Source organism: Vigna unguiculata, chromosome 3 (genome assembly GCF_004118075.2).
Source record: "Vigna unguiculata cultivar IT97K-499-35 chromosome 3, ASM411807v1, whole genome shotgun sequence".
Taxonomy (NCBI): Eukaryota; Viridiplantae; Streptophyta; class Magnoliopsida; order Fabales; family Fabaceae; genus Vigna; species Vigna unguiculata.
Window position 1 is genome coordinate 53414034 of NC_040281.1, and position 27214 is coordinate 53441247.

At 28.5% G+C, this 27214-nt stretch overlaps 3 protein-coding genes across 3 annotated transcripts; all 3 read left to right on the forward strand.

The window, feature by feature from the left end:
• Positions 1 to 9662: 9662 nt before the first annotated feature.
• Positions 9663 to 11893, forward strand: LOC114175985 (probable arabinosyltransferase ARAD1). The gene is made up of 2 exons (XM_028060857.1): positions 9663 to 10695; positions 11221 to 11893. The coding sequence occupies exons 1-2, from the start codon at positions 9739 to 9741 to the stop codon at positions 11719 to 11721; spliced, it is 1458 nt and encodes a 485-aa protein (XP_027916658.1). The 5' UTR covers positions 9663 to 9738; the 3' UTR covers positions 11722 to 11893.
• Positions 11894 to 20696: 8803 nt separating this feature from the next.
• LOC114175989 (protein EMBRYO DEFECTIVE 514) lies at positions 20697 to 22285 on the forward strand. The gene is made up of 2 exons (XM_028060862.1): positions 20697 to 21096; positions 21807 to 22285. Exons 1-2 carry the CDS (start codon positions 20758 to 20760, stop codon positions 22128 to 22130), a joined length of 663 nt encoding a protein of 220 aa, XP_027916663.1. The 5' UTR covers positions 20697 to 20757; the 3' UTR covers positions 22131 to 22285.
• Positions 22286 to 24738: 2453 nt separating this feature from the next.
• LOC114175527 (protein RKD1-like) lies at positions 24739 to 25928 on the forward strand. Its single transcript, XM_028060282.1, has 4 exons — positions 24739 to 24824; positions 24919 to 25064; positions 25172 to 25533; positions 25650 to 25928. The coding sequence occupies exons 1-4, from the start codon at positions 24739 to 24741 to the stop codon at positions 25926 to 25928; spliced, it is 873 nt and encodes a 290-aa protein (XP_027916083.1).
• The last annotated feature ends 1286 nt before the right edge of the window (positions 25929 to 27214 follow it).

The window sequence follows — 27214 nt, forward strand, 5'->3', positions numbered from 1 at the left end:
TTAACATCGTCAATGTCTCAACAAATATTAAATATATTAGCTTTATTATCTATTGAAAATGAAATATTATAGAAAATCAATTATGAAAATTTAATAAATAATTTTACATAAAAAAACTTGAAAAATAAATTTTAAATAAAAGACATATTTTTTAAATTTATTGTAGGTCTACCAAACTCTTAAGTCATTCCTTATAATAGTTATAACAAAGATGTTAGTTGGTCAACTTTATATAAATATAATCTAGTATGTCTTTTTGTCCCGTATGTTTCATCACTTTTTCTTGTCCAACACACACAATAACTAAAAAGAAATAACTTTCAAATTTTGAGACTTCTATTCTATTTTTCATTTTTAAACTTCAGCATCTTATCATTGCTATCATTTGTCTTCGACAATTATTTTCATTCGGTAGGGAATTGGATTATCTGTAAATATCTAGTTCTAACGTGATATTTAATTTAACATATTATTAGTATTATTATTGTAACAAATTCACATAAAGATATAAAATGAAATTATAAGGTTGGTCTAGTGGTAAAAGTTAAAAGAGAGTGAAAGAAATTTTGGGTGCAATTCTCTACATTAATATTTAGGAGATATATAATATTGGTTTGAATGGTTTGGAAAGAAAGGTGAGAAGTTGATAATGTCAAATTAAAATATATATAAGTGAAGGCAAATTTCTTAATATTATTTAAATTAGACTTAAACTTAGTTTGTCACTTTAGAAATGTCATACTAAAGAACAAAATTCCTTGCTTGAAGATAGTATAACTAAGAAAATTCATTCTTTTATCCACATCTAAAAATCCTACTTTTCTTGCTCCCTTCCTTATTTCATCCTTTGAGGTGTTTTTTATCGACAATTCTATCATCATACTTAATATTAGAACATGCAGTATTACATTTGTTTTCGGTAATTTGAATAAATTTGTGAAAGAAAGGCGAATTTTTGTAGAGAAAAATAAATTGTATGACTTATAAAAAATGTATTCTTAGTAATTTCTTTAACAGTAGAATCGATTCTAAGTGGACAAAGCGTCGCCTCTACCAAAAACATAGAAAAGTAGATGAAGCAAGTGTCTCTATTTATTATTATTATTATACATTTTATTTTAAATCATTTTTGTAACTAAAAGTAAAATATTAATCTTTTATTTTTATCAATTAAAATATTTTTTTTAATTTTCTTTTTTAGTTTGAAAAACTAATCACATTATTTACTAACTTTAATATCTTATATTTTTGTTTCTTATTATCCATCCTTTAATTCAAATAATTCCACTCATGTATCTCTATTTTCTTAAATTCACTCTTCAAAAATTCATCTTTAAAAAACATAAATAGGAAAGATTAAAAGGAAAGCATGAAGCAGCAATTTTGATTACACATCTGCACATGCTGCATTTAAGAAGGCATTTATGATGATTATTTAGCTGCGCCATTAATGATGCCAAATAATTGTATTATATGGTCCAATTGAATTTGGCTCAACTTTGCGGTCTGTGGCCTATGAGTTGATTAAAATTAATTTTAATAAATTATTGAATTATGTCTTTCAACTTAAATTTGATAAAAAAAAAAAAAAACAGTACATTGGTAACAAAATTAATGACGAACATAAGGAGTGCCAACTGTTTTGTATCTCTACAAAAATTAGTTCCACAAATTACAATCACAGACATAGTCTGAGCTTACTCCATAAGGTTGTTAAACCAACTCCAAAGAAAAGCTTCCCTCTCATTGTTTGTTTGTTTGTTACAATGATCCAACATAACAGAACTGCAAAAGGATGTGATTGAATAAATAGTACAAACAAAGATAGTGCAGAATTGGAGTGTGTCTGGTATAAGCAAGCATGGGGCTGAAGTTGTGGTACAGTGGTGATGACAGTAGAGACAAGTTTTTTATGATATTTTTGACCTAAAAAAGTGTGCAGAGGGTGGTAGGGGTGACAAATAGCACGAGTAGGCGTGGAGCGGTGGAGCCAAATAGGCACTATACATCAGATGTAGCCTTTTGTAAGAAGCAACAGTTTTGTATCAACTAAAAGCCCTGTTAGACCAAACGCTGTTTACGGTACCTGCAAGCTCACCCTAAGATGGATTCAACTCACTTCCTAAATTCTATCAAAAGGACAACTTTTTTTTTTTTTCTGTGACAGTTTGCTTGTGCATGCTGGGGATTTGATTGATGTTATCAATGTTTTTTTTTTTTTTTTTAACTTCAAGATCATATTTTCGTTTAAAAGTAATTAGATAGTATATTATTTCTAACATTTATATAAATATTGAGGGTACCGGAAAAAAAATATTTAAAAGACCGAGTCATTGTACAAGTTAATAAGGTAAATTACATGTTTAAACAATCAATGGTAATTAAGTCAAATTTTAGAACGGCCGATTCATCGAAAATCAAATTTGATGAGAATCTATGACTATTTGTTGTCAATACTAAGAAGAAAAACGAGAATAACAAAATAGCAACTTATCTAGAAATATTTATGTCATGTCAATTTTAAGGTTGTGTGTTTTTTTTTTTTTATAAATTAATTTAGGAAAAGAGAGAAGAAGATATGGAAAAAATTAAAGAGTAAAATTGGTATTGTTTCATTTAGGAGAATTGGAGGTGATTTTAGAATTGATTAGAAAGTGAAGTTTGTGAAAATTTGTGATTGAATTGATCGATGTGATATTAAAAATTAATATAAAATGATATATAAAGGATTTAGAATTATTTTTATAAATTTTATTAAACGATTTAAATTATAAAAAAATGAACAATACAATATATTTGGTACAAAAATAAATTTAACATTTACATATTGAATATATATGTACGAATTAATTTATTTAGATGGAGATTTTATTTTCTTTTAATAGTAACAGAGATAAGTTGGTATTTTTTTCCTACATCACCCTCTAATCTCATCATGTATAGCAATATAACATTTCGTAAGAATCTTATTAATCTTTTATTGTCATTCCCCTCCATCATCGTGAAAGGAACTTGTGAAACACCTCTTATTTCTCACTTCTTAATCCTCTTGCACAATAAATATGTGAGAAAGAACATAGTGTAAAATCGTTAAAGTTCTAAGATAGTTATCCATAGTTTTAATTTAAATCTTGTCGTTTTTTCAAAAATGGTAAGAAAATATTAATAGTTTAATTTTATATTTTACAAATATGACAAATTGAGTAATATATTATACATTTTAAAATGTCACAAAAAAAAATAATGATTAAATAGTGTTGATTGTTATAATACCACTTTCGTTGATTTCTGTTATAATTTTTTCTTACTCTCCATGATAATTTATTTTTTTACAAGTTACTTTATTATTCTACATTATTTGACCACATTTCCACCTATCATCACATCCACCTTTTGAATTTAATCACCTTTATTTCTCACTTCATTCATTATTGTTACATTTTGTTCTTCATATCTACTAAAAATTCCAAACAGACAAAAACGTTGAGTGTTGTATTTGGTATTTGTGGAAGTCCACAAAAGAAAACAATTAAGTTCATTAAGTGTCTGAGTGAAATTGGTGCATGAAGTTAATAATTTTTACATCAAATTAGTGCTTTATACATTGAGACATAAATACACCCTAGTTAAAATTGAAAAAGTAGTGTTTGCTAACTCTACGAAGAAGAACTCGGATCAAAGTAATTTAGTTATTAAAAGGAATAGGAAATTGATCGAGATTAAATCTCAAACAATAAATAATATATTTTTTAATATTAAAATTTGGTTAACAGATAATTCAATTTTAAACTATTATTTTTTTTAATTAATTGTTTTTTTAATTCTCTTTATTTTTATATAAAAAGGAAAAAAATTAAGAAGTTAGTTTAGAATTTGATTTGACTTTTTTTCAATCAATTTCTTCTTAATTACAACTAAAAACTAAATTTTGATTTTAAAAAAATATTATTTATGTAAATATTTGATACTTTTAAAGTAACTTTAGGACCGAAAAAAAAGACCTTTATAAAATTACATTATATTCAAATTTTAAAATAGAAATTCACCTCATTATATTAGTAACAGAATAAAAAAAAACATTTTATTTTATTTACATTTTTAATTATATTAAAATCATACATAAGTATAATAATAAGTTAATAAATTAACCATGTATTTAGTGCAATTTATTTATTTTAATGTTAAAATCATAATTTCTTTAAAATATACTTTTTAAATGTTTTTATAAGAAAGTTTATAAATTTATAAAGTTTTTTTATATTTGTAATTTATAATAATTAAACAATTCATTTTTATATTTTAAAATTTTTAAGTCTAATTTTTGAATTTTTTTTATTTAATTTTTAATCAATACAACGCTCTCAAATAAAGTAAATGGATGTTACTTAATATATATATATATATATATATATATATATATATATATATTTATTAAAAATATAATACATTTGAATGTTTATTTAATTAAAACTAAAAACAGATTAGCAATATTTTATTAAAAATATAAAATTAGACAGAAAAGAGATAAATTTAATTACGATCTCTTAGAAAAATTAAGAAATTTAATGGCCGCTAATTTTATTTAACTTTAGTCTATGTTTATGTTAAATGAAGATTTTATTAAGAAATATTTAAGAATATGTATAATTTTTCTTAATAATAAAGAGTAAAATAAAAATTTTGTAAATGAAATTCTACATAGATCGAAACAAGATATGATGTACATAATAAATTAGAAAAACTATATTAAGAACTAAAATGAGTAAAAATAAATAAATATTAAAATTGAATATTTAAACATGTACAAAAGAGAGCAAGCATAATTTGGAGGCTTTTCCCTCAGCTTCCAAGGATTTTCTGTGCACTCCGAAATCTTTCAAATTTATACACTATCCATTAGGTAAAAATTAATTACAACACTTTTTCTCATCTCTAATGTATTTACAGGTTCTCCACACCTCCAAATTTAATTTAATCTCTACCCTCGTCTCTTTTACTTATTTCAAAAACTCACCCAATTCAAAACACATTTCACAAGAATCGGATTCGGAGAACCGATCGAAAAACCCAACGCATCTTGAAATTCGTTTTATATGATTCTCATATTACCAATCAGGTTTACATTTATTTTTTTAAAATTTTGTTTTACATTTTTTATATATTTATTATCTTTTACCAATTATATTTTTTTAATAATATTTTTGGTTTAATTATATTTTGAACTTATTTATGGTTTTACTTAATTATATTTTTGTTATATTTTTATCTTTTTGTTATTATGGTTTAATTATATTTTTGTTACGTTTTTAATTTATTATTTTTAAGTATGTTTAATTTTTTAAAATTTTTTGTATTTGTTTCGGATTTAAGTTTTCAATTTAATATAATTTAAATATATAATATAATTTAATATATGTTAATTGAAAATCAAAATCCAGTTAACATAGTTTTTTAAAATATAATTTTAAATAAAATTTAAGAATTATTTTAATTAATATAATTACTTTTTAAATATTTATTTAAAATAAAATAAAATAAATTTTATTCTTTTAAATTTTATTTTAATAAAAACTCAAAAATAATTTATTAAATATTTTAAATAATATAAGTAAAATTTATAATATAATTTAATGTATCCGGTTAACATATTTTTTTAAAATGTTTATTTTAAGTTAAAATTTAATAAATATTTTAGTTAACATAACTATGTTTTAAATATTTACTTAAATTAATATAAAATAAAATAGACTTTATTACGTTAAATTTTAATTTAATAAAAACTTAAATAAAATTTATTAAATATTCTAATTAATATAATTTAAAAATCTTATATAATTCTTTTAAAAATATACTTCAAACTTAAATATACGGAAAATTTACTTTTAAATTTAAATATATGAAAATTTTTAAAATATATAATTATTTTTTAAAAATTTATTTTAACTAATATAAATTAAAATGTATTTTATTATATAAATTTTTAATTTAATAAAAATTTGAATAAAATTAATTAAATATTTTAAATAATGTAATTAAAATTTTTAATATAATTTAATATATGTTCATTATATTTGGAAATTCGAATAACATGATTTTTTAAAATATTTTCTTTAAGTTAAAATTTAGTAGATATTTTAGTAAACAAAATTATCTTTAAAATATTTATTCAAATTAATATTAAATAAAATATATTTTATTTTTTTTTAATTTTAAATCTATTAAAATTTAAATAAAATTTATTCAATATTTTAATTAATATAATTTCAAATTTTCATATGATTTAATATATGTTAATTTATATAATTTAATATATGTTGATTGAATTTCTAAATCCGGTTAACATATTTTGTTTTAAAATAAACTATTAAACTAAAATTAAGAAATAATTTATTTTATATTAAATTTTTAAGATATTTATTTTAAATAAGAAAAAGTATAATATATTTTATCTTTTAAAATTTAAATTTAAAAAAAAAAAACCAAAATTTGTTAAATATTTTAATTAATATAATTAGATTTTAAAAACAGGTTAACATATTTTCTTAAAAATATTTTTGAATCGGAATTTTTAATTGATTTAAAAAAATGTTTCAAATTTTAAAATTTAGTAATTTATGTTTCAGATGTCAAAATTTGAAAAATTGATTAATCAGACTTGAAATTTTGATACATACAATAAATAATGATTTAAGATACGAAGATCAATACATATAACATAACGGTAATAATAATTACTCAAGAATATATTTGGTATCACAATAAAATTTGAGGGTGCAAAAGAAAAGTTGGAGACACAGGAAGAAACTCCGAATAGATAGACCAAAAGAAACCGAGCAGAAAAAAAAGAAAATCTCTCATTGTAACTCTTGGAGGCCCAATTTTTTTTTTTTTTTCTTTTTCCAATGTGAGTTACGATAACATAAGATTATTGAGTATACTTTTTATTATAAATTAAAATACATATTTTATAGTAAAATATTATTACTTTTTCAAGTAATCATTTTTAATTTTTCTTTTCTTGTCTCATTCCGTTCACCAGTTATGTTTTCACAAATTATCCACTTAATTGATAAAGAAAATCTTTTTAATTATATCAAAACACTAGAAAAAAATATCTCATTAACAATAAATTTTGTAAAAATTATTAATTATTAAAATAATCATTATTATGAATAAAACATTAAAATTGATTTCTAAATTTTGGTTTTTAAAAAATTTAGAAACCAAGATTTTAACTATCAAAAGAAATTAGTCACTAGACATTAGTCTCAAAATATTTTACTATCAAGAGAATTTGTTTCTAACTTAATTTCTAATTAATTAGTAACAATTTTAGTGACCAATTATAATTTTTTATTCATAATAGTGACTATTTTAATAACTAGTAATTTTTTATTTTATAAATTAGTATTTAAATTGATCATTGCAGTGACTAACAACTTTCGGTCATTAAAATTGGTTGTTAGTTTTCTGTTTAGAAATATTTTAATATAATTTAAAAAATAAATAATTAAAATAAAAAATATATTGTTACTTAAGTTTTCATGAACTTTTAATTTGAAGGGTTAATGTTATTTATGGTTAAATACTATATTTTTTTTATTACAATTTACTCTTGTGTCTCCCTTTACTAGGTATGAATCCCACTTATGTGCATGGGAAAAGACACAACAGAGATAACAAAAAAACACTAGAGTTTTCTTCAAAAGTGTTCCTATTTTCTTCTCTATATTATCTTTTAAAACAATTGTGTTCATAAGGTTCGGAGATCCTTCTCTGCACTCGATTGATCTGATGGGTTGTTGTATCTTGGAAGAGGAACGCATATGATTTTTGATAGAGAACTGATTAATATTTATTAATTTATATATATGTCTTAGTACTATTATTGCTGTAATAATAATTATTATATTATTTAATTTATTATTATTATTATTATTTGAGTAATAATTTTTATAACATTTTCTTGTAGTGAAATGTGTTTTTTTTTCTTTTATCCTTATTGTTATTGTTCTTGTATGGAACCGAATTGCCACAAGAGTCTTTAATCCTTTGCGTCTTTTCTTCGCATAGCTCTGCTTAAACTGCTACTTAGCCATGCTTCTGGAGGGTGGGTACCTGCAGATACTTTGTCGCTCAAGTTAATAATACTTTAAGTTAAGGTTTGTGTAAAGAATGAATACAAAGATAACCCCTCATTACCTGCAGATACTTTGTCGCTCAAGTTAATAATACTTTAAGTTAAGGTTTGTGTAAAGAATGAATACAAAGATAACCCCTCATTACCTTCTTTGGTCACTGAACCTCCTATTATATTACCTAATTCTAACTTTGACTTTATTACCTTTATAATTGTTTTTATTCTTTCATAAATACGAATAAACCTCATGAGTACCTATCGTAACTGCCACTACACTTACTTTGGCCCCTCATTTGCCAATATTCTTAAATGCACTCTTACACTCTTATCCCGTATGGGATGTAGGTATGTATGCTTGAGGGATGTACATTTGAATGCCTGATACTTTCTCATAACTTAGGCTGGGATGTAAGTCTATATGTATGAGAGATGTATATTTATATGCTTAATGGATGTACATTTATATACCTGGACCCATATGTACTTACCCATGACTAAGGTCGAGATGTATGCATCTATACCTGAGTCCATACACACTTACCCGCCAATGTGTTTTTGTCTTGGTTGAGCCAAGATATTCTCGGTTCCCGCTGAGTTATTGTTTACCATCTTAAATGTCTATATCTTATAATCTCTGTTGTCTTTACTTTTGTTACTCATTTATTTTTAGTCTTTTTTTTTCGAACAATAATAGTTATAGTTTAATTAATAATGTTAATTTGAAATATAATTTACATAGTAGAAAATGACAGAGATATATGTGATTCTTTTTCATTGCCTTATTTCAAATTCTATAATTCGGCACCTGAGAACATTTCAATTCAAGGAAAGCTAAAATTTGTGCACACTGATATTCTAACCTAAAACTTTTCCCTAGGACTTTACAATACATGTCGAAACTCTTGTTTCATCATATATGTTGCTCTTATGAAGACTATTTTAATATATAATAATATACCATTAAATAATAATAATAATATAAAATTGTGTTCATATATTTATCAATCTCAAAAGGGAAGTCAGAGAGAGGAAGTGAACGATCTAGAAAAGATAATAATAAGAAAGAAAAAAATTAAGTTTAGAAAGCAATAAAAGTAATACAAAATTAAGGATAATTAGAAGGTTATTTAAGAAAATTATTTCTAAATTAGGGAGGTATATTTATTGAATATAGGTGTAATATATAAATAAATGTTAGAGCAGTGTTTGGATTGATGCTTCAGAATTTGAATGAAAGGTAACCATGAATGTGATTGGTGAATTTTCATCACAACAAACTTGCTTCAACCAAAAACCTTGAGGTTTCTCTTGTCCAAACCTGTGAAGGTGATCAGGTACTCTTTGTTGCCCAACTGAACCCTTGCACACATTACAATTCCAATTCTCTTTCCATTTTTACCATAATCTTCTTATGCCCTTTCCTAATTCTGTGAGACTTCATCAGTGCATGCAAAATTGCAAATGATAGTTATAACACACTGATTAGTATGCTTTAGTCTTTAGTGAGGAAAATCTGCTACCACATTACTCTGTTGCCATCTTGTTTTATTTGCTGATTTTCCTAAGACTTTCCGTTCCTCTGACCCTGTTCTTCAACAATGTCAGACAGGAACATTGTTCCCCCAAGATTCTTTATGTTTTGTGTCGTGGTTATTGCTACGTTACTTTTGGTTCTATATTCCTCTTTCCTCCTCCACCTCAGCGACCATTCATTCATTCCCAGATCAGTCTTGGAGCTTGTTTTTGTCAACAACACATCACATGATTTCAAACCCAGTTTCAAGAGGGAACAAATTACACCCCCTCCCTTAAATTCTCAAGGTTCAAAAGTTCAGCCACAAAGGTGTCAACTTTCTAATTCAAGCCAGAAATCAAATTCTCCAACACAGATGGGGAAGATGGCGTGTGACACAACCCTTGCTCTCTTAAGGGTGTTTATGTATGACTTACCTCCAGAGTTTCACTTTGGGTTATTGAATTGGAAGGAAACCGCGAACCAAACATGGCCTGATGTGAATAATCCAAAACTTGTCCCTCCATATCCAGGTGGGCTTAATTTACAGCATAGTGTGGAGTACTGGCTCACTCTTGATCTTTTGTCATCAAACATTGCGAAAGTTTTTAGGCCTTGTAGTGCTATTAGAGTGCAGAATGCAAGTCAAGCCAATGTGGTTTTTGTGCCCTTTTTCTCATCTTTGAGTTACAATCAACATTCCAAAATCCATGGAAAGGAAAAAGTTAGTATCAACAAAATGCTGCAAGAGAGATTGGTACAGTTTCTAATGGGGAGGGAAGAATGGAAACGTTCTGGAGGGAGGGATCACGTGATTGTGGCCCACCATCCTAACAGTATGGTTCATGCAAGAAGAAAGTTGGGTTCTTCCATACTCGTGCTTGCAGATTTTGGTAGATACCCTTCTAAAATAGCAAATATTCAGAAGGATATAATAGCTCCATACAGGCATCTAGTAAACACTACACCGAGAGCTGAGTCAGCTTCATATGAGGAACGTTCTACACTTCTATATTTCCAGGGAACAATATATAGGAAAGCTGTGAGTTTCTCTTACTCTAATATTATCTATTTAATGCATGATTAATGCTTTAATGTAAAAAAAAAAAGTTTTAGTATTGAGTTGTATAGATTTTTGTTGGATGGCAGTTTATGCTTAATTTGGTAATTGATCCATTGTGTGATGCAAAGGACAGCTTATAAGCTGATTTGAAAATGGCTATGCACTTTGGTCCATTAGTTTATTGTTTTTTCATTAAAATGCATAGAAACATTCACATTCACATTAACTGATACTACTGAGTTGAATAAAATCCAGTGATACTAATGTGAATTAGTTAATCAGTCGCATTCAAATAGAAATTCCAGGCACAGGTAGGATCAAGAGGCTGCTTGTGTTAAAACTCATCTGCTACGTTAAGCTTTTTCTTAGAATCGTAGCAGCGAGTAATGATGTGATTTATACTACCTTTCATCGTATTATAAATATTCTTGTAACTGATATAAATCTACCAGATGAGTGTTTATTCATTGTAATGCATTTGATTATCATGGTGAAACTCTTTAGGGAGGAGCTGTTCGTCATGAACTATATTACCTCCTCAAAGATGAGAAAGATGTGCATTTTACGTTTGGAAGCACAAGAAGAAATGGGATTCAGCAAGCAAGCCAGGGCATGGCCTTATCCAAATTTTGCCTAAACATTGCTGGAGATACCCCCTCCTCTAATCGCCTCTTTGACGCCATTGTGAGCCACTGTGTACCTGTGATCATTAGTGACAAAATTGAGCTACCATTTGAAGATGTTTTGGATTACTCAGAATTTAGCTTATTTATCCGTGCCTCAGATGCTGTGAGGAAAGGCTACCTGCTGAATCTTCTTCGTTCAATCAAGCAGGAGAAATGGACCAAGATGTGGGAACGGTTAAAGAATATCACACAACACTTCGAATATCAATATCCAAGCCAGCCTAGAGATGCAGTGAATATGATTTGGGAGGAAGTTGCACATAAGATACCTTCCCTACAGTTGAATTTGCATAGGAAAAATAGATACCAAAGATCTTAGCTTCCTGTCATGACCTCTGAATGCCAATCAAGAACCTATGAATAGGAGACTCAAGCACTTAGTTTTACTTATTTGCAACTAACATGCTTAGCTCCCTCCTTCCCTTGTCACAAATTTTCACGGAATCATTTTTTATCTTCTTCATGATTGTTGTTTTTCTTTTAAATTTTATGGGATAACTGAAACGAGATAAGGTACCAAGCTCTTTCTTCCTTCAGATTTTGTAAAAAGACTCAGAAACAATGATCTAACTGTCAAGTATCACAGCAAAGAGGTAAGTCTTAATTTCATTCACTTACCACGTACTTTTTTTCCTGATGTGCAAAAAAGTTAAAGGGTACAATATAATTTTCAATTGGAACTTCATCTTAATTTTATTTATTTGATGCAAGTATGGAATATGCATAGGTCATATGCAGTAGCACCTGATTATGCAGGAAAGAAAGTCTCCAAATTAAGATAAATTCTCATGTACATTGCAAACAATCAACATAACAAATAAATGTTTTTATGTACATATCCGATGTTACTTATTTAATCTGTGTGCCACGTGCTCGTGTTTTGATTGATTGTGCATATAATGATGTCTCCTAAATAAGTGGAAGAAAAAAAGGATAAACATCAGTAGAATGTAAGAAAGCATATATATATTCTTCTTCCCAAGGGGGCAAGATAAAGATGCACTATATTCAGTATTTGAGGACTAACAAGATCATTAGCTATCCAGCTATTGGTCAATTCCTACGATTGCTCTACTCTATCAGAAACAAAGCTGGCTCAGAGATTTGTTCAGCATTTCAGCTGCGACTTTTCAGCTGTCATGTAGACAGACACAAGGTAGAACTGAGAACAAATACAAAAAGAAAACGTAGTAAACCAACCAACCTTTGTAGAAACGGTTAAGAACGCAAAGAAGATTGTTTTGTCTTTGCATTGGGAATTCTCTTGTCATTTCTCAACATAGCAAAGGACAGAGCTGAAGCAGGTCAACTTCTGTTGTGAATTGGGTCTGGTCCTTTTCTAACTGTCCTTTTGTTGGAGTGATAAGGATCAAAGGTGATGGAAGGAGCAGGTGCCAACTCCACCTTTGATTGCAAATCCTCCACAGCATAAACACCCTTCAAGACACGAAAACTTCTAACAAATGGCAAAAGTCCCTGGTCCCATCTGAGAGCAAGATCTTTGCTTCTCAAGCCAGAAACCTTAAATGGCTGAGAAGCTAAAATCCAAACACAAAGCAAAACAAAGAAGCCTCTGAAACTCAAAAGGCTCATGTTTGTTCGAGTCTAGGTAGTGTGGTATGGGAATGTGGGATAGAAGAAACTTGTATTAGAAGCAAAGAGGAGATAGCTAGGTAATGTTTTGGCACAGGAAGTCCTCTATTTGATGTTAGTGATTGAAGGAAGTAATGTTGTATGAGAGTTGGGAGAGTAAAAGCATAAAGCATGAGAAGGGTTGAAGGAAGTTTTAGATTGAGCCCAATGATAAGCATGGCAATAGAAGGTAATATATAAGGGTGTTTAAGAAGACACTGACAGGTTTTGAATGAAAGTTAAACGGACAATAGCCTTGGGAAGCCAAGAATCTTTTCCTTCAGTTTCCCAGCATTCCTATCATTTGCCATTCTCTTTTTTACCAACTAAGTCTCTTCAACACTCTACTTTACTAATCGGCCACATCACCTCCACCTGCTGATGTGTCCATGAAAACATTTCTTGTCCAATCATAAGTTTAACATTCTGGTTATATAATTTTTTATTATAAAATTTAAAATACAGAACCTTAAATTCTAAAAATAAAAAAAAATATATTTGAAAATATGTAGTAGAATATTAATTAGAGTCTGACTTTTATCAAATTTTTACTTAAGATATCCTTTGTATGATTAGCTTTGCAATAAAGATGTCATTGAAAGTTAAACAAGATTCTTTTTATAATTTAAGATTATATTAAGTGTTCGGCCTTGTCACAAACCAAAAAATTTTATATGTTTTATTTTCTAAATTTTGACATGTAAACAAAAAAATTAACATAATTAGGTTAAAAGAATTATGTCTATTCATTTTTAAAGTTTAAGGATCAAAATATATTCACGTTTCATATATTGACAAATTTTAATCTCACTATGTTCATTCATTTTTAAAATTTGAGAATCAAAATGTATCAAAGTTTTATACATTGACAAATTATAATTTAACGTCAAAGTTCACGGTTAAAAACATATTTAACCCCGTACAAAATAATAACTATATAATTATAAAATAAAAAATTTATTTTGTAATAATAGCTATTAATAAAAAGATTTAATTATTCCTTTGATCCTCATTTTTGTATGAAAATCTCAAATTGGTTCCCCAATTTTTAGTTATCTAAATTAGGTTTTGATAGGTATTCCGTGAAAAGATCACCTGAGACATATAACATCAATAGACATGAGGTTAACCCACACACAAGGGATTGATACCACCTTCAACCCAAAACCTTAAGACAAAGGGCTTATGGGTCTTCATCATGCTCAACTTTATTATTTTTTACTTAATGTGGAACTTAGACTCACATGAATTCCCAACAGGTCTATATTGATATTTTTATTAAAATTGATTTTTTTGTTAAATATTTCTAGAATTACTTTTAAACTAGCTCTATTTAAAAGTATTTTTAACAAAATTAAATTTATTTAAATTTATATTTTATATTGAACTTTATTTAAATTTTGTTTTAAAATTTTACATTTATTTGTATTGATGTTTAATTACATTATACTTTAATATAGTTTTTTATTTGAATTTATAATACACTGACACATGATTTCATCTCTACGACATCACATTCTCAATGTTATATACAACCATTTGATAACATGTTTTTAAAGTTAACGTGGTCATTAAAAAAAGATAATTATTTGTAGGTGGAGAAAAATGATACTGAGTAATACTTATAGGACTAAAAGTATATTTAAACTACTTTAGCTTAGCTTGTGTTTGTTTCTAGGAGTGGATTTAAGTAAATTTGAAAAGAAAAAGAGGTGAAAGTTTGATTGTTTGGATTAAGGGAAAGATTGTGAGATTTGAAAAAAAAAATGAGACCATGAATGACAAAAATACTCGTATTCATGGGTATCTGCAACGAATAGATGGTATCCGCGGGTATTTATTATCCATGGGTGGTGGATAGTGGGTATTCTAATACTCGTTATAAACGGGTCGAGTGCAAGTATCACACTATCCGTACCTGCGAATATTCGTTACTCGCAAAAAATTAAAATTAACATTAATTTTTATTTTATTAAGTTAAATTTAACTAAAATTAAAATTTAATTTATATTTTATTTCATATGTTTTTGGTAATTTCTTAAAAATTTTATTTTAAAAATTTTAATTTTTTTTTTTAAATATTCGCGGGTATCCACATGTACCCGCGAGTTTTACAAAATTCATGGGTATTTCTTAAACGGATACCCCCATAGGTAGCAGGACAGGTTGCATGTGAATTTTTTTGATGTGGATAGCCACTATCTGTACTCGACCCGACCTGTTGTCAATTTAAAAGTTTATGAAAATCAATGGGTAATGTGATAGATATAATAGATTAAAAATAACAATTTAATTGATAAAAATATAATATTATCAGTTTACCTTTACATATAAAAGTAATTTCAGTTAAATTATAAATAATGTAAATTATACTATAATGAAATATGAGTGATTATTTAAACTGAAAGAAATCAATAATGATAAAAATACATTAAATTAAAATATAATATAATTTTTAGAATTTAAGATGAAATAAAATTTGGGGATTAGTTTAAATAAAATTAAGTAATAATTTCACATTATAAAATTATTTTAAATTGGGAGGTGGTTGTTTAAAATTAATATAAATTCAACCGGGTAGTTTTGTTATAAACATTTTTATTTAGATGAGAATAGTTTAAATAAAACTGTCCACATTGAGAATTGATAACAACATCTTTTGTGTGATGTTCAAATAACACTCCAAGCACATACTAGATTTACAAATTTATAATATTTTAACAAAAATTGTATTAACAAATTTAACCTAAACATAAATGTAACTTTTAACTAATTAAAAATTTATTAATCTATAATTAGTAGAGCACTAGCAAGTTACAGTTTCAATACTTTAAATTAAAATATAATTAATTAAATTTGTTATAAAAGTGAAAAGTAAAAAAGTAAAAAAAAAAAAAGACTAAATGATAATTGTATGGAGAGTGAATTGATTTTTCGTTTAAATATCGTCACTGCAAAGAAGATTACTTTCTCCCCCACGAACACGATAGGCACATACTATATAGGAAATTTATAGAAACAAAGACACTTAATGATTTTTTTTTTCATTTATTCAAATGACCTTAAATTAGGAATCACCTAAATTGAAGAAATTATTTGTATTTGGTTTGTTTGTTATGTTAAGAGAGGTGAAGCGAATTAGAAGATGACATGAGCACTAGAAATAGCAGGTAGAAGAAGTTGAGTGAGTGATCTAGAATGGTAATGCAACGTAGACAAGAAAGGCATTAAAAGTAGAGCATTTTGGGAGAAGGTGAGGAATACCAACCATTCCAAATAAACATAACCAATAACTGTCTTTTTGTGTTCCCACCACTATCTTTAGAATTCCAAGCTCTTCTCTCCATGCACAAATATATTGCAGCCCAATGGAATATTCCTTTATGCTTTTTTCTCACCAAAACTCTCCATTCATAGGGAGTTTAAACAAAACCTTTGTTAACTTCCAAATATCACCGATCATCACCCTCGTTTTTTCTTTTATATATTACAAATTTATGCTTCCAATAAACAGGATAATTCACATGTTTCACCACCCTAAGAGGAAAAAGGAATCAGTGAGGGAAGAATAGGATCTTGTTCTAAGAACATGGTCAATTACTTAGATCCTCTTGTTGACCCACCACTTTAGAGCAATGTATTAAAGTAAAAGAAGTAACTGACCATTGTTTAAGGAAAAGAGAAAAAGAAATAAATGAGTTTTTGCTTTACAAAATAATCCTTCACCGTCGTCAGTAACAGCTTTTCAGTTCCATCATCACTGCTAATATAATTGCTATACACCTTATAACCATGCATATGCTTCTCTATGTTTCATCTTTTCATGGGTTCATTATACTGTAGTTTATCTTAACCCTGTGCTGAAGAGAATAGACTGTAATCACCACTTCTATTTTAAGAAACCATTTTGAAAACCAGACATGGAGCTTCTATATATCGCCTGAAACTTGTATGAAAAAATGCTTCTGTCGAGTCTTGGCTACAATGCAACAGACACGTGGTCCCTAAGGACTCAATGCAGTGACCCAAAATAAGTAAATAACCAGAAATGAAAGCACAAAGTAGGCAAAAGCAAACTGAAATTGGTAAGGAAAAACATCTTATTAATGTTGTATAAATCTGTCAATAGTGGTCCCTGTCCCCATGGTTGTCTCCTATTACTACAACATTGACTACAATGCTTGATCAACAAAAGGATAAAGATCTTTCGCAGTGCTCCATTTGTACTAATTCTTAGATATATATCTTAAATGTTAAGGAATTGGTAAATACTCGAAAGCTAAACTGCTACACATAAAAGAAGATAGACCTTCTTCTGGGGCAGATGGTCTTAAAGTATGACAGAGGAATAGAGTAGAAGTGCAACCTAGGGAAACAGACATTAGAACATGAAAAACTAACAGAAACAGTGATGCAGAAGAAAACAAAAAAATTAGACAGATGCTACTGCTACGAAGATATTTTGAAGTTAGAAGCACCATCGACTACCTAGTTTTCCTCGTTATGAAGTCTTGAGAACTTTGCTATAGTGGCAGATTTAAATAATTTTCTTAAAAGATGGAAAATGGAAAGTGTCAGAGTATTACTTAATTTCCCTTAGCTGCTTTGAGACCAGAGGATGTCCGCAGTAGACAAAAGACATTGATACTTAATGGTAACGGGAGGAGTGTAAAATAATACTCGCATTTTGCATAGCAATATCGAAGTAGATTACGCACTTCCAACCAAGTTTGACATGATTGTTGTGTAATAGCTATAAACAAACTTAGTATAGAAGCTTCTACCACGAACTGTAAACAACAATGGAGAATGCGCAAACAACACTTAAACTCAAATTACATGAAAGACTTCACAAACAAAACAGATGAAAGATAACGGAAGAAAGAATTACACAAAGAAATAACATGAAAGTGATAATAAACTTCAATCTGTCTCCAATACAAAGTGAATAGAAATTACAACTCAAATTTTTCATTTCAGGCAACTCTTGCTCAACTCTTCGGATTTTTAGTATTGTTATTATTATAATTGAATTACAATTCTCAGTTAAAAATAATTCATTTTACATGTTTATTTTTATTCGACATAACGTTGACAATCCAATTATTCTAAGTTTCACATTGAATATCATATAAATAAAAAAGTTTTATAAATTCATTATTTAAAGATTTTTCGGGTGTGTTTGTTGTACCTTCTATCTTTTGTTAAGATTTAAGTTAGAGATGATGTTTATATGTGTTAAATTCATGTATCCTTAGGTAAATTCTCTTAAAAAGACTTAGCACGTAACTAATTTCCATTAAACACCTGTGAACTTGATAACAATAAAATGATATTTTGCTAAAAACTTGAATCTTTTGTTATTTGTCTCATTATTGTTGTATCTCTTATGTTCTGTTAAGGTTTTGGGTTAAAAGTGATGATGATCTTTTATGTGTGTTAGATTTATGTCTCTTTAACTTATCTCCTAGGTGAATTCCCTCGAAAGGATCCATCACATGACTATTTTAACTAACTTCCATGAAACACTTATGAATTTGGTACTAATAAAATGATATTTCGTTGGAAACTTGAATTCTCTCTTGTCTTATTGTTATGATATCTCCTATGTTTTGTTAAGGTTTTGGGTTAGAGATGGTGTTAATCACTTATGTGTGTTGGATCCATGTCTCCTTCTTGTATCTCTTAGGTGAATTCCCTCAAAAAGACTCATCATGTAACTATTGTAACTAACTTCCATTAAACACTTGTGAATTTGATAGTAGTAAAATGATATTTTTTTAAAAACTTAATCCTCTCTTATTTCATTGCCTTCTTGTCTCATATATATATATATATATATATATATATATATATATATATATATATATATATATAGTATGACTAGCAATATATGTATAGATATGTATTTTAATACAAGCGAGGAAAGTCATTATAATCAATTCCTTCTCTCTAATTAATTATTTACACTATGTTCACTTGAGGGTATCTACTTTTTAGAGGGGTGAGGATAAATGATTTGGTAATTGAAGTGTTCATTTGTAGGGATTTAAGGGAGAGGGAAAAGAAGGAATTGAAGGATTCCATTATTTTCCCATCATCTCTCATATGCAAAGATTTGGAGATGATTTGTATAAGATAACTCTAATGTCCTCCATTATTTATTTATTTCATTTTCTTAATTCAAATTAATTCACACACATGTTTTCTTAATTTATATAAATTAATGACACAAATCATCACTAATAATGTTACATAATTATGATAATAATAATGTAAAAATATGACTTTTAAAATTAGGCTTATAACAATAATTAATACCCAAAATTCTACACTATTTATAAAAAAAATCTCAACATGTTAATATGTTGTATTTTATTATATTTTTATTAAAATAATTTTTTTTCCAATTTATTTATTAAATATTTTTATAAAATAAATCTAACTCATATAAATATAATTTTAGATTACTTCTAATATCACGGACAATTTGATAATCTTGTTTTTCTTTCAATTAAACTTAATTTTTTAATCTATCACATTAATTAAATCACTCACCAACTTTTGCTTGTAACTTGAGTAACTTTCACCTTAAAATTACTCACTTCCATCTCGGATCCTTTAAGTGAACAACACAAACTTCACCCTCAAATTTACTCAAATTCATTATCTTTCTCTCTCAAATTAATCTTCATAAATAAATACACCCTTAGTCAACAATCTCACCTTGAATTTTGATTGACAAGTATTTGAAATACTATCTTTACGTTTAAAAATCCTATTGCAACATATCAACTTAGAATCCACGTGTCTACAAACTAGATTTTATATTGTTAAGATAAAATAAAGATAAATTGACTTCTTCTCCATATTCGAATCCAATTTTCTCCTTAATTGTAAGTGTAGAGAATATATTAGAAGATACATACTCTAATTCATCACCGACAATTACTAAGTATATGAAATAAACTTGATACATCCATACCTTTTAGGACTCTAATTGTTCTCCTCATTCTAACTTTAGCAATATTCATCACCTTGATTTCCCAACGTTTTCACCCACAAAAATCCATCAATAATTACAAAATACTAATTGCACGTTTTTCAAACATAACATGAATTAAAACTATCTCATAACCTTAAGTTTGATAGAAAAAATGTTTAAAATAATACGATTGATGTTTGAATATATTAAAAAATATGTTATTAAAATGAAATTTATTCAGATAATACGAGACAAATATTTTTTATTTATGTTGTTGATTAAATATTTTGACGAGAAACATTGGTTATTTATTATTCGAACTAAATTTGGGTGAAACCAGTAAAAGAATGAAGTTTAACGTAATGGAAACCAGATTTTTAGTAATGCAAAAAAAAAAATGTTCAAGGAGGCCAATTCACTACAGTGAATCATATTTTATGAGTATAAAGAGGTATTAGTCTTAAGTTGTGGATTAAAGCAGCACAGAGATAGAATTTTAGAGGAATAAATTTTGGGTAGAAAAATGAAAAAAAAAAAAAAAAAAGAGGGTGAATATAACCATTTAATTTTGTGGAATGGCCAGAGGACCGAATTTAAACAAACTTAGGCCCAGAAAACAACAGTGAGGCCCAATTGGTTGGCCTGTGAACAAAGAAAAATTAGGTCATTCCTCCCGCTCCCAATTTTGCTTTTATGAAGTTTTCAAACTAACAAGACCAACAGCCACGTTCGCACACCATGGCGGAACCGGAAGTTGTCGACCCCATAGCCACTGACGCCGCCGTAGATATGGCTGTCGATAGTTCTGAACCCGCCGCCGTTGACTCAGCATCGAACGGTGAGCCCAACCAGAAGCGGAGTAGGGAGAACCACGATGACGAAGTAGACGGTATTTCGAAGAAGCAGAAGGTGGAGGCAGAAGAGGAAAGGGAACATTTGAACGGAGAGGATGAAGAAGAGAAGAAACCCTCGGGTCCCGTGAAACTGGGTTTCATAAATTTCGCCTCTTCCGTTGAAATGTTCGATTACTTCAACAATCTCCTTCATACTTGGCCCTCTTATCTCAATCTTAACCAGGTAATCCAACACTCGTGACAGAATTCGCTTTTTTATGTTTCCTATTTTTCTTGGATAAAAAAAATCGAATTTTTAATTTTTCAGTGACTACTGCATTTCAAACATACTGTGCTCTTACTTTGTCTTATATGGGTTTTGATTCATATGACTCAATATAATATGAGTGAGCACTCTGTTCCTTGCTTTCCTCGAAAGATGTGGCTTCATACATTTTAGTCTCTAGCACATCAAATGGCAAATATATTTGAATTGAATTAGATTGTGGTGCATTGTTAAATACAAACAAGTAATCCATTTAAAACCTATTGAAGTTGTCCAATCCATCAGATTTATCCTAACAAGTTTTAATGAATAGATGAGTGTTTATATATGAAACATCTTTATGCTAAGAAGGTGGTGTGGCTACACAAAAAGTTACTATATTGGATGATTTTTAGCTGAGTGCCAAGGGAGAAAGAGATTACGCAAGACATTGTTTCTTCAGATTTGGTTAAGGCCTTTGTTCTGTTTATTTATCATGTTTGGCTGATCGAAGTCAAATAGTTTCAGCAATGCACTGAAAACAGTTATTTTAAATAATGCATGGCCATTTCAAGATAGAACTGCATGCAAATGCATTGTCAATCTTAAAATAGAATGTTGCCTCAGCTATGTTTGTTGATAAGCAGTGGAAACAACCTTGAATAAACTATGGTTGTTTTTGGTGGCAGTATGAACATGCAATGTTACTGGAATTGCTGAAGAAGGGCCATACAGAGCCCGATGAAAAGATTGGTGGGGGAATCCGAGTTTTCCAAGTCCGCAACCATCCTAGGTGGAAAAGTAGGTGCTTCTTCCTCATAAGGGATGATGAATCTGTTGATGATTTTAGCTTCCGCAAGTGTGTAGATCATATTCTTCCCTTGCCAGAAGAGATGCAAGTGAAAGCTGATGCAAACAGGGCATTAGGAGGAGGAGCAAAAAATCACAGAGGAAAGAGTGGTGGTGGGAAAGGTGGGCATGGCCATGGGAAAAAAGGAGGATCTAGACATTGAGTGCAATGTGAATGTTGGTCTTTGTTGTATTTTAGGATCTAAATGTTCTTTGTATCCTTTACCACCTTATTTCATGATTCCTACATTAACTGTATACTTCAGAATTCATATAAATTACCAGCTTATTTAATGATTCCTAGTTATATTTTGCATAATTAAGCCAACAATGCAAGTCCTAGTTGTATTCTTAGGTCATTTATATTTGCAGTAAAAGGGAAATTGGAAAAGGCAAGGAAAGAAGGAAATAAAAGGAAAATCTTTGTTCATTGGGGACTAAAGATATTTGTCCCTTGATATTCTAAAATGGTTTCTATATATTTGATGAGCCTATTTCACTTGATTACATATTATACATATTTATTAAATACAAAATGTATCTCGATCTTTACATGTATGGTTTACACATTTGATTACTTTTTTTTTCAAAGTCCATGTGTAACACCATATATATCTTTTATAAAAAAAAAATAATGATTTTACATAAAGTACACCATTTAATCAAGTTTTTTATTATTATTTCTTTTTTACAATACGATACTATGAAAAGTTTCATATTCTATTGGTTTTATCCTTTTTTCTCCTTCACCAACTACAATATTTATCATTTTAAATGTAAAACATAAAAGAGATATATAGGATTTGACTAGTATGCACTATCGTAATATTTCGTAAAGGAACAAATGAAAAAAATAATAATAGATGTATGTCTTAAACATATAAAAAATATTTAATATTTTTCATCAAATAAGCACCTAAAAAAAAAGAAGAAAAATATCTTATAATAGAATTTATAAGATTGATACGAGTGAATAAAATAACAGTAATAAATTTATTTGTTCGACCCTGTAAAGTTGAACCCCTCTCTCTCAAATTATACTTTCTTAATATTTTTATCACCAGTTAATTATGCCAGTTTTTTTCTTATGCTAACCATAAACATTTTTCATTTATAAAAAAATAAAATAATACAGAATGAATATTTTAAGAATTAATTGAAATTTATTTGATAATGTAATCATTTCTAATAAATTGATCTAATTGTTGATGAAATTAATATGTAACGTGTTAATATTTAAAGAAAGCTAAATACTAACTTGAATTCCGCATTTAATTTGACGATAATTTGAGATTGAAATATAATTTTCATTTGAGGAACTTTCTATCCACTTTTTCGTGAAAAATATTATAATACTTTGGTAATAAATTAGTTTAATTAATTAACTATATAATAAATTTGAGGTAATAAAATTCAAGCTTCTATATTTAAGTTAGAATTGAAGAAAGCATAGTGAAATATTTTTTACATGCCAATCAAACAAAAGTTGTGTTCAACACCATTTTCAAGATAATTAATATAAAAATAATTGTATTTACTGTATATGATAAATGTGATAAATTGTTATTGAATCATAACGAAAAAAAGGTATCGTAAATTCGAAGTTTTTACACCTAAATTTCTTTCATTTACGTGATTAACCGTGTATATAAATATGATTAATTTTATTTACAAAAATGATTAAAAATAAATAAACATGTTACGCAGACAAATGGTTCATAATGTTATAAAATTATTGGCTATCATATATAATTAACTACAAATATAAAAAAGAAAAAAGAATTATATGAAAGCAGCTATATTAAGTAGTTGTCTACTTCGTAACAGTTGGGGGAAAATAATTAGTGTTTTTCTTCTGTCCGTTACAGCTCAATGAATATGATATAACTGGTGAGTTAAATTCGTTAGCCTTCAGTTAGAAATTAATTAAAACTGTAGAATAAATCAATGAATAAATGAATTAGGGCATTCAAAAGGTAAAAATATATAAGCAGCTTTGTATCATTAATTATGGCCTCAAATCAAATATTATTAGTAATGATTATTGGTAGATGGAGTTGCAGAGAGGCAAATGATTATGATTATTGCTTCATAGTAATTTGTTAAACTTTCAGGTCCTTCTATTGCTTGGAAGAAAACGGGAAAACGTGCAGCATGCAACCATGAATATGGCCCAATCACCATCATACTCATGATTTAATTCAACATCATATCAATTACTGCAAACTCAGCATGCCTAATCGCTCATTCCCAACCAAATTTTGTTGAAACTGACTGCGAATTGATAATTGATACAAACATTTCCAGAACTTGATTAATTATGAGAGTCTATGTTAAGAAACCCTTCATGCAGCCACTATCTACTATATAGCTATAATATCTTTTCGATTTGTGCATAGAGAACAAACAATATTCATATAATGCTGCTAAAAAAAGAAAAAAGAAGGCAACAAAATTTAATTTTTCATCTGATCCAAAGGTTGAGATATTGAGCATTTAGAACCCTTGGATATTTATGCTGATAATTAAATTGATCTTGTAACTCTCACAGGCACACTCTTTACCATTAAAATGCATTCATGCACACAAGACGGCGCACATTCTCCAAGCACTTAATTGCTTCCATTTGTTACAAATGATACACTATCATCATCATTATCATCGTCATCAACGACGTCGTAAATTCATATCCATATTTCTTATATATATTGCTAACTTCCTTTCATATTCCCACACTGTTACATTACATCCCTTTGTTACTTCACCATGATCATGGATTCTCAGCCTCTTATGAGTTGGAGCTCTTATTATCAGATAGAAGAAAATCCACTTCCATTTACGTGTCAGTTTTCTTACAGGTAAACCATTCTCTTCTATACACCTTCCCATGACGAAATGTTAGCATGTTCGTTCACCTTTTCAATTGTACTTATTGGAATACCTTTTTCTCAGCGAAAACAGCGAAGTGTATCCTCCTCCTCCACTACACGATTTACCCATACAAGACTACCCCGTTGATGCCGTTCCTCTTATGGAGTTCTACCCTTCGGATCCTTTATACGAAACACTCGCCATCGAACCCACACCAACCCTGCGAGGTTATTATATACACGTCGACATCAACATCATAGTTTTTATATTTTACGATGATGCTACTACTACTATATTACTTGTCCTTATTTAGATGTTGGTTGTGTTGTTACAGCAGACTGTGATTTTTATGATATCGATAAGGGGCTTTCGGTTTGGAAAGAAGTGAACGCTGTGTTTGATTCGGAAGTCGATATTTTATTTCGTAAGAAGGATGAAAGTGGAGGAAGTTTGAAGGAGATGATGGTGGATGGTGGGAATGTTAACGAAGAGAGAGAAGAGAGAAGGAACCCTAGCAATGGCAGAAAGTTATCTCGGAAGACCATATCTGAGTACTTTTACATGCCAATAACACAAGCGGCCAGAGAACTTAATGTCGGGCTGACACTTTTGAAGAAAAGGTGCAGAGAGTTGGGTATCAGAAGATGGCCCCACAGAAAGCTGATGAGCTTGCAAACTCTGATAAATAATGTACAGGTACGTACGTTGTGTTTGTGATGTGTACGTTGTGTTTGATTATTTACTACACTTTATGGTGATAAAAAGAGGGTATAGCTATTTCCTAATTTTGGGGAATGGGGTGTGAGGTGCAGGAGCTACTGAAAGAGGAGGGGCCGGAGAGTGAAGAGAAGTTAAGATTTGCCATTGAGACATTGGAAAATGAGAAGAAACTTTTGGAGGAAATGCCAGATATTGAACTGGAAGATAATACAAAAAGACTTAGACAGGCATGTTTCAAGGCCAACTACAAGAAAAGGAAGCTAGGGCAGAGGGAACCACAGTGTTCTTCTTGGAGTGGCGCCATGTCAGAATATAATAACGAAAGTGAAGAAGAACTGGATATAAAGTATCTCATTTCTCAGTTAGCTTAAGTATGTGTAAGTTTCAACAATGTTATGAATGGAGTGTGGTTGGTTTCGTTTTTTTTGTTTGTGGAGTGGCATGCAGATGTGAGTATTGCGCTTCATACAACTCATTGCAAACGTATATTTAAAACTGTGATGAGAATATTTAGATCTTTCTGTGGGTAATGTGTTTGGATAATGTTTAGTAATGGCATTGTCGAAAGTAGTGAGTTATTTTGTGTGGTCTTAATTTGGAGTATGACGTTGCTCTGATAGAATTAAGAAGGGCACAGAGAGCAACATATATAGATGTTGTTTTCTATGTCCACCAGTACCTACAGTGTATGAATGCATGTGTGGATATTCTTGATTCTTCTGTCCATTGAAAAGATTCATTTGAATGTTTACGAGAGAAAGAGAGAAATGGTATAAATACACTGTTTATGATAAATGGTATGAGATTATTACCCAATACAATCATAAGAGTTGAAATAATGTGTCAATAAATAATAAATCACCGTTATAGTAGTATATGCTTGGTTATTTTCGAGGGAGTTATTTTCACACTGCTTGTGCATTTACTCGCAATAATACTCCTTTGGAAGTAAGTATATGACGATTTCTTCTAAGAATAGAATAAAAATAAAATGAATTATGTTTATGTCAAATTTAAAATCAATTTGAATACTTAATTTTTATAATAAAAAAAATTAATTCAATTTCATTGAGTTTGTAATTGATTTTAATTAATGAAAACGCTCAACTATAAGTAAACGGAAGTAAGATTTTTCTTCCGAAAAAAAAAAACAAATAGAAATAGGAACTGGTTCATGAAGGTATAAAAGTCTCTTTCTTTTTTCCTTTTTCCTGAAATCGTGATTTCCTTAAGCAAGGAATGTAATTTGTTACGAAAAAAATAAGGATGATGAAATATCATAATATAAATTGTATCCGTTTCCTATATAGATATGATTGTACTTGATCCAAGGCAAAAGCTCCCCGTGCATGCAATTTTTTTTTTTTTTAGATTAGGAAATCGATAGATTTGAAAACAAATTATGACTGGATAAGTTGTGTCATCTTCATCGATTTTATTGAGAAAGCGTGTTAGGGTAACACGATTCAATTTATTTACTTTTGTAATTTATTTTCAAATCCCTATTTCAATAATTTTTTTAAAAATTGCATGATAATGATGCTTTTGTCCTTAATCCATAAGGTTTTTTCATACGACAAATTGAATAGAGCTTCTCAACTTCATGATAAAATGTTTATTATTTATTATATATTTTTTCCTTAACTTATAAAATATA

What these genes read in the sequence shown, in the direction of transcription:
- LOC114175989 (XM_028060862.1), top strand. Translation starts at nt 20,758, where the DNA reads ATGGCGGAACCGGAAGTTGTCGACCCCATAGCCACTGACGCCGCCGTA. An exon ending in CTTATCTCAATCTTAACCAG is followed by an intron (nt 21,097 to 21,806) that starts GTAATCCAACAC and finishes TTTTGGTGGCAG; the next exon opens with TATGAACATGCAATGTTACT.
- LOC114175527 (XM_028060282.1), top strand. Translation starts at nt 24,739, where the DNA reads ATGGATTCTCAGCCTCTTATGAGTTGGAGCTCTTATTATCAGATAGAA. An exon ending in ACGTGTCAGTTTTCTTACAG is followed by an intron (nt 24,825 to 24,918) that starts GTAAACCATTCT and finishes CCTTTTTCTCAG; the next exon opens with CGAAAACAGCGAAGTGTATC. An exon ending in CTCTGATAAATAATGTACAG is followed by an intron (nt 25,534 to 25,649) that starts GTACGTACGTTG and finishes TGTGAGGTGCAG; the next exon opens with GAGCTACTGAAAGAGGAGGG.
- LOC114175985 (XM_028060857.1), top strand. Translation starts at nt 9,739, where the DNA reads ATGTCAGACAGGAACATTGTTCCCCCAAGATTCTTTATGTTTTGTGTC. An exon ending in GAACAATATATAGGAAAGCT is followed by an intron (nt 10,696 to 11,220) that starts GTGAGTTTCTCT and finishes GAAACTCTTTAG; the next exon opens with GGAGGAGCTGTTCGTCATGA.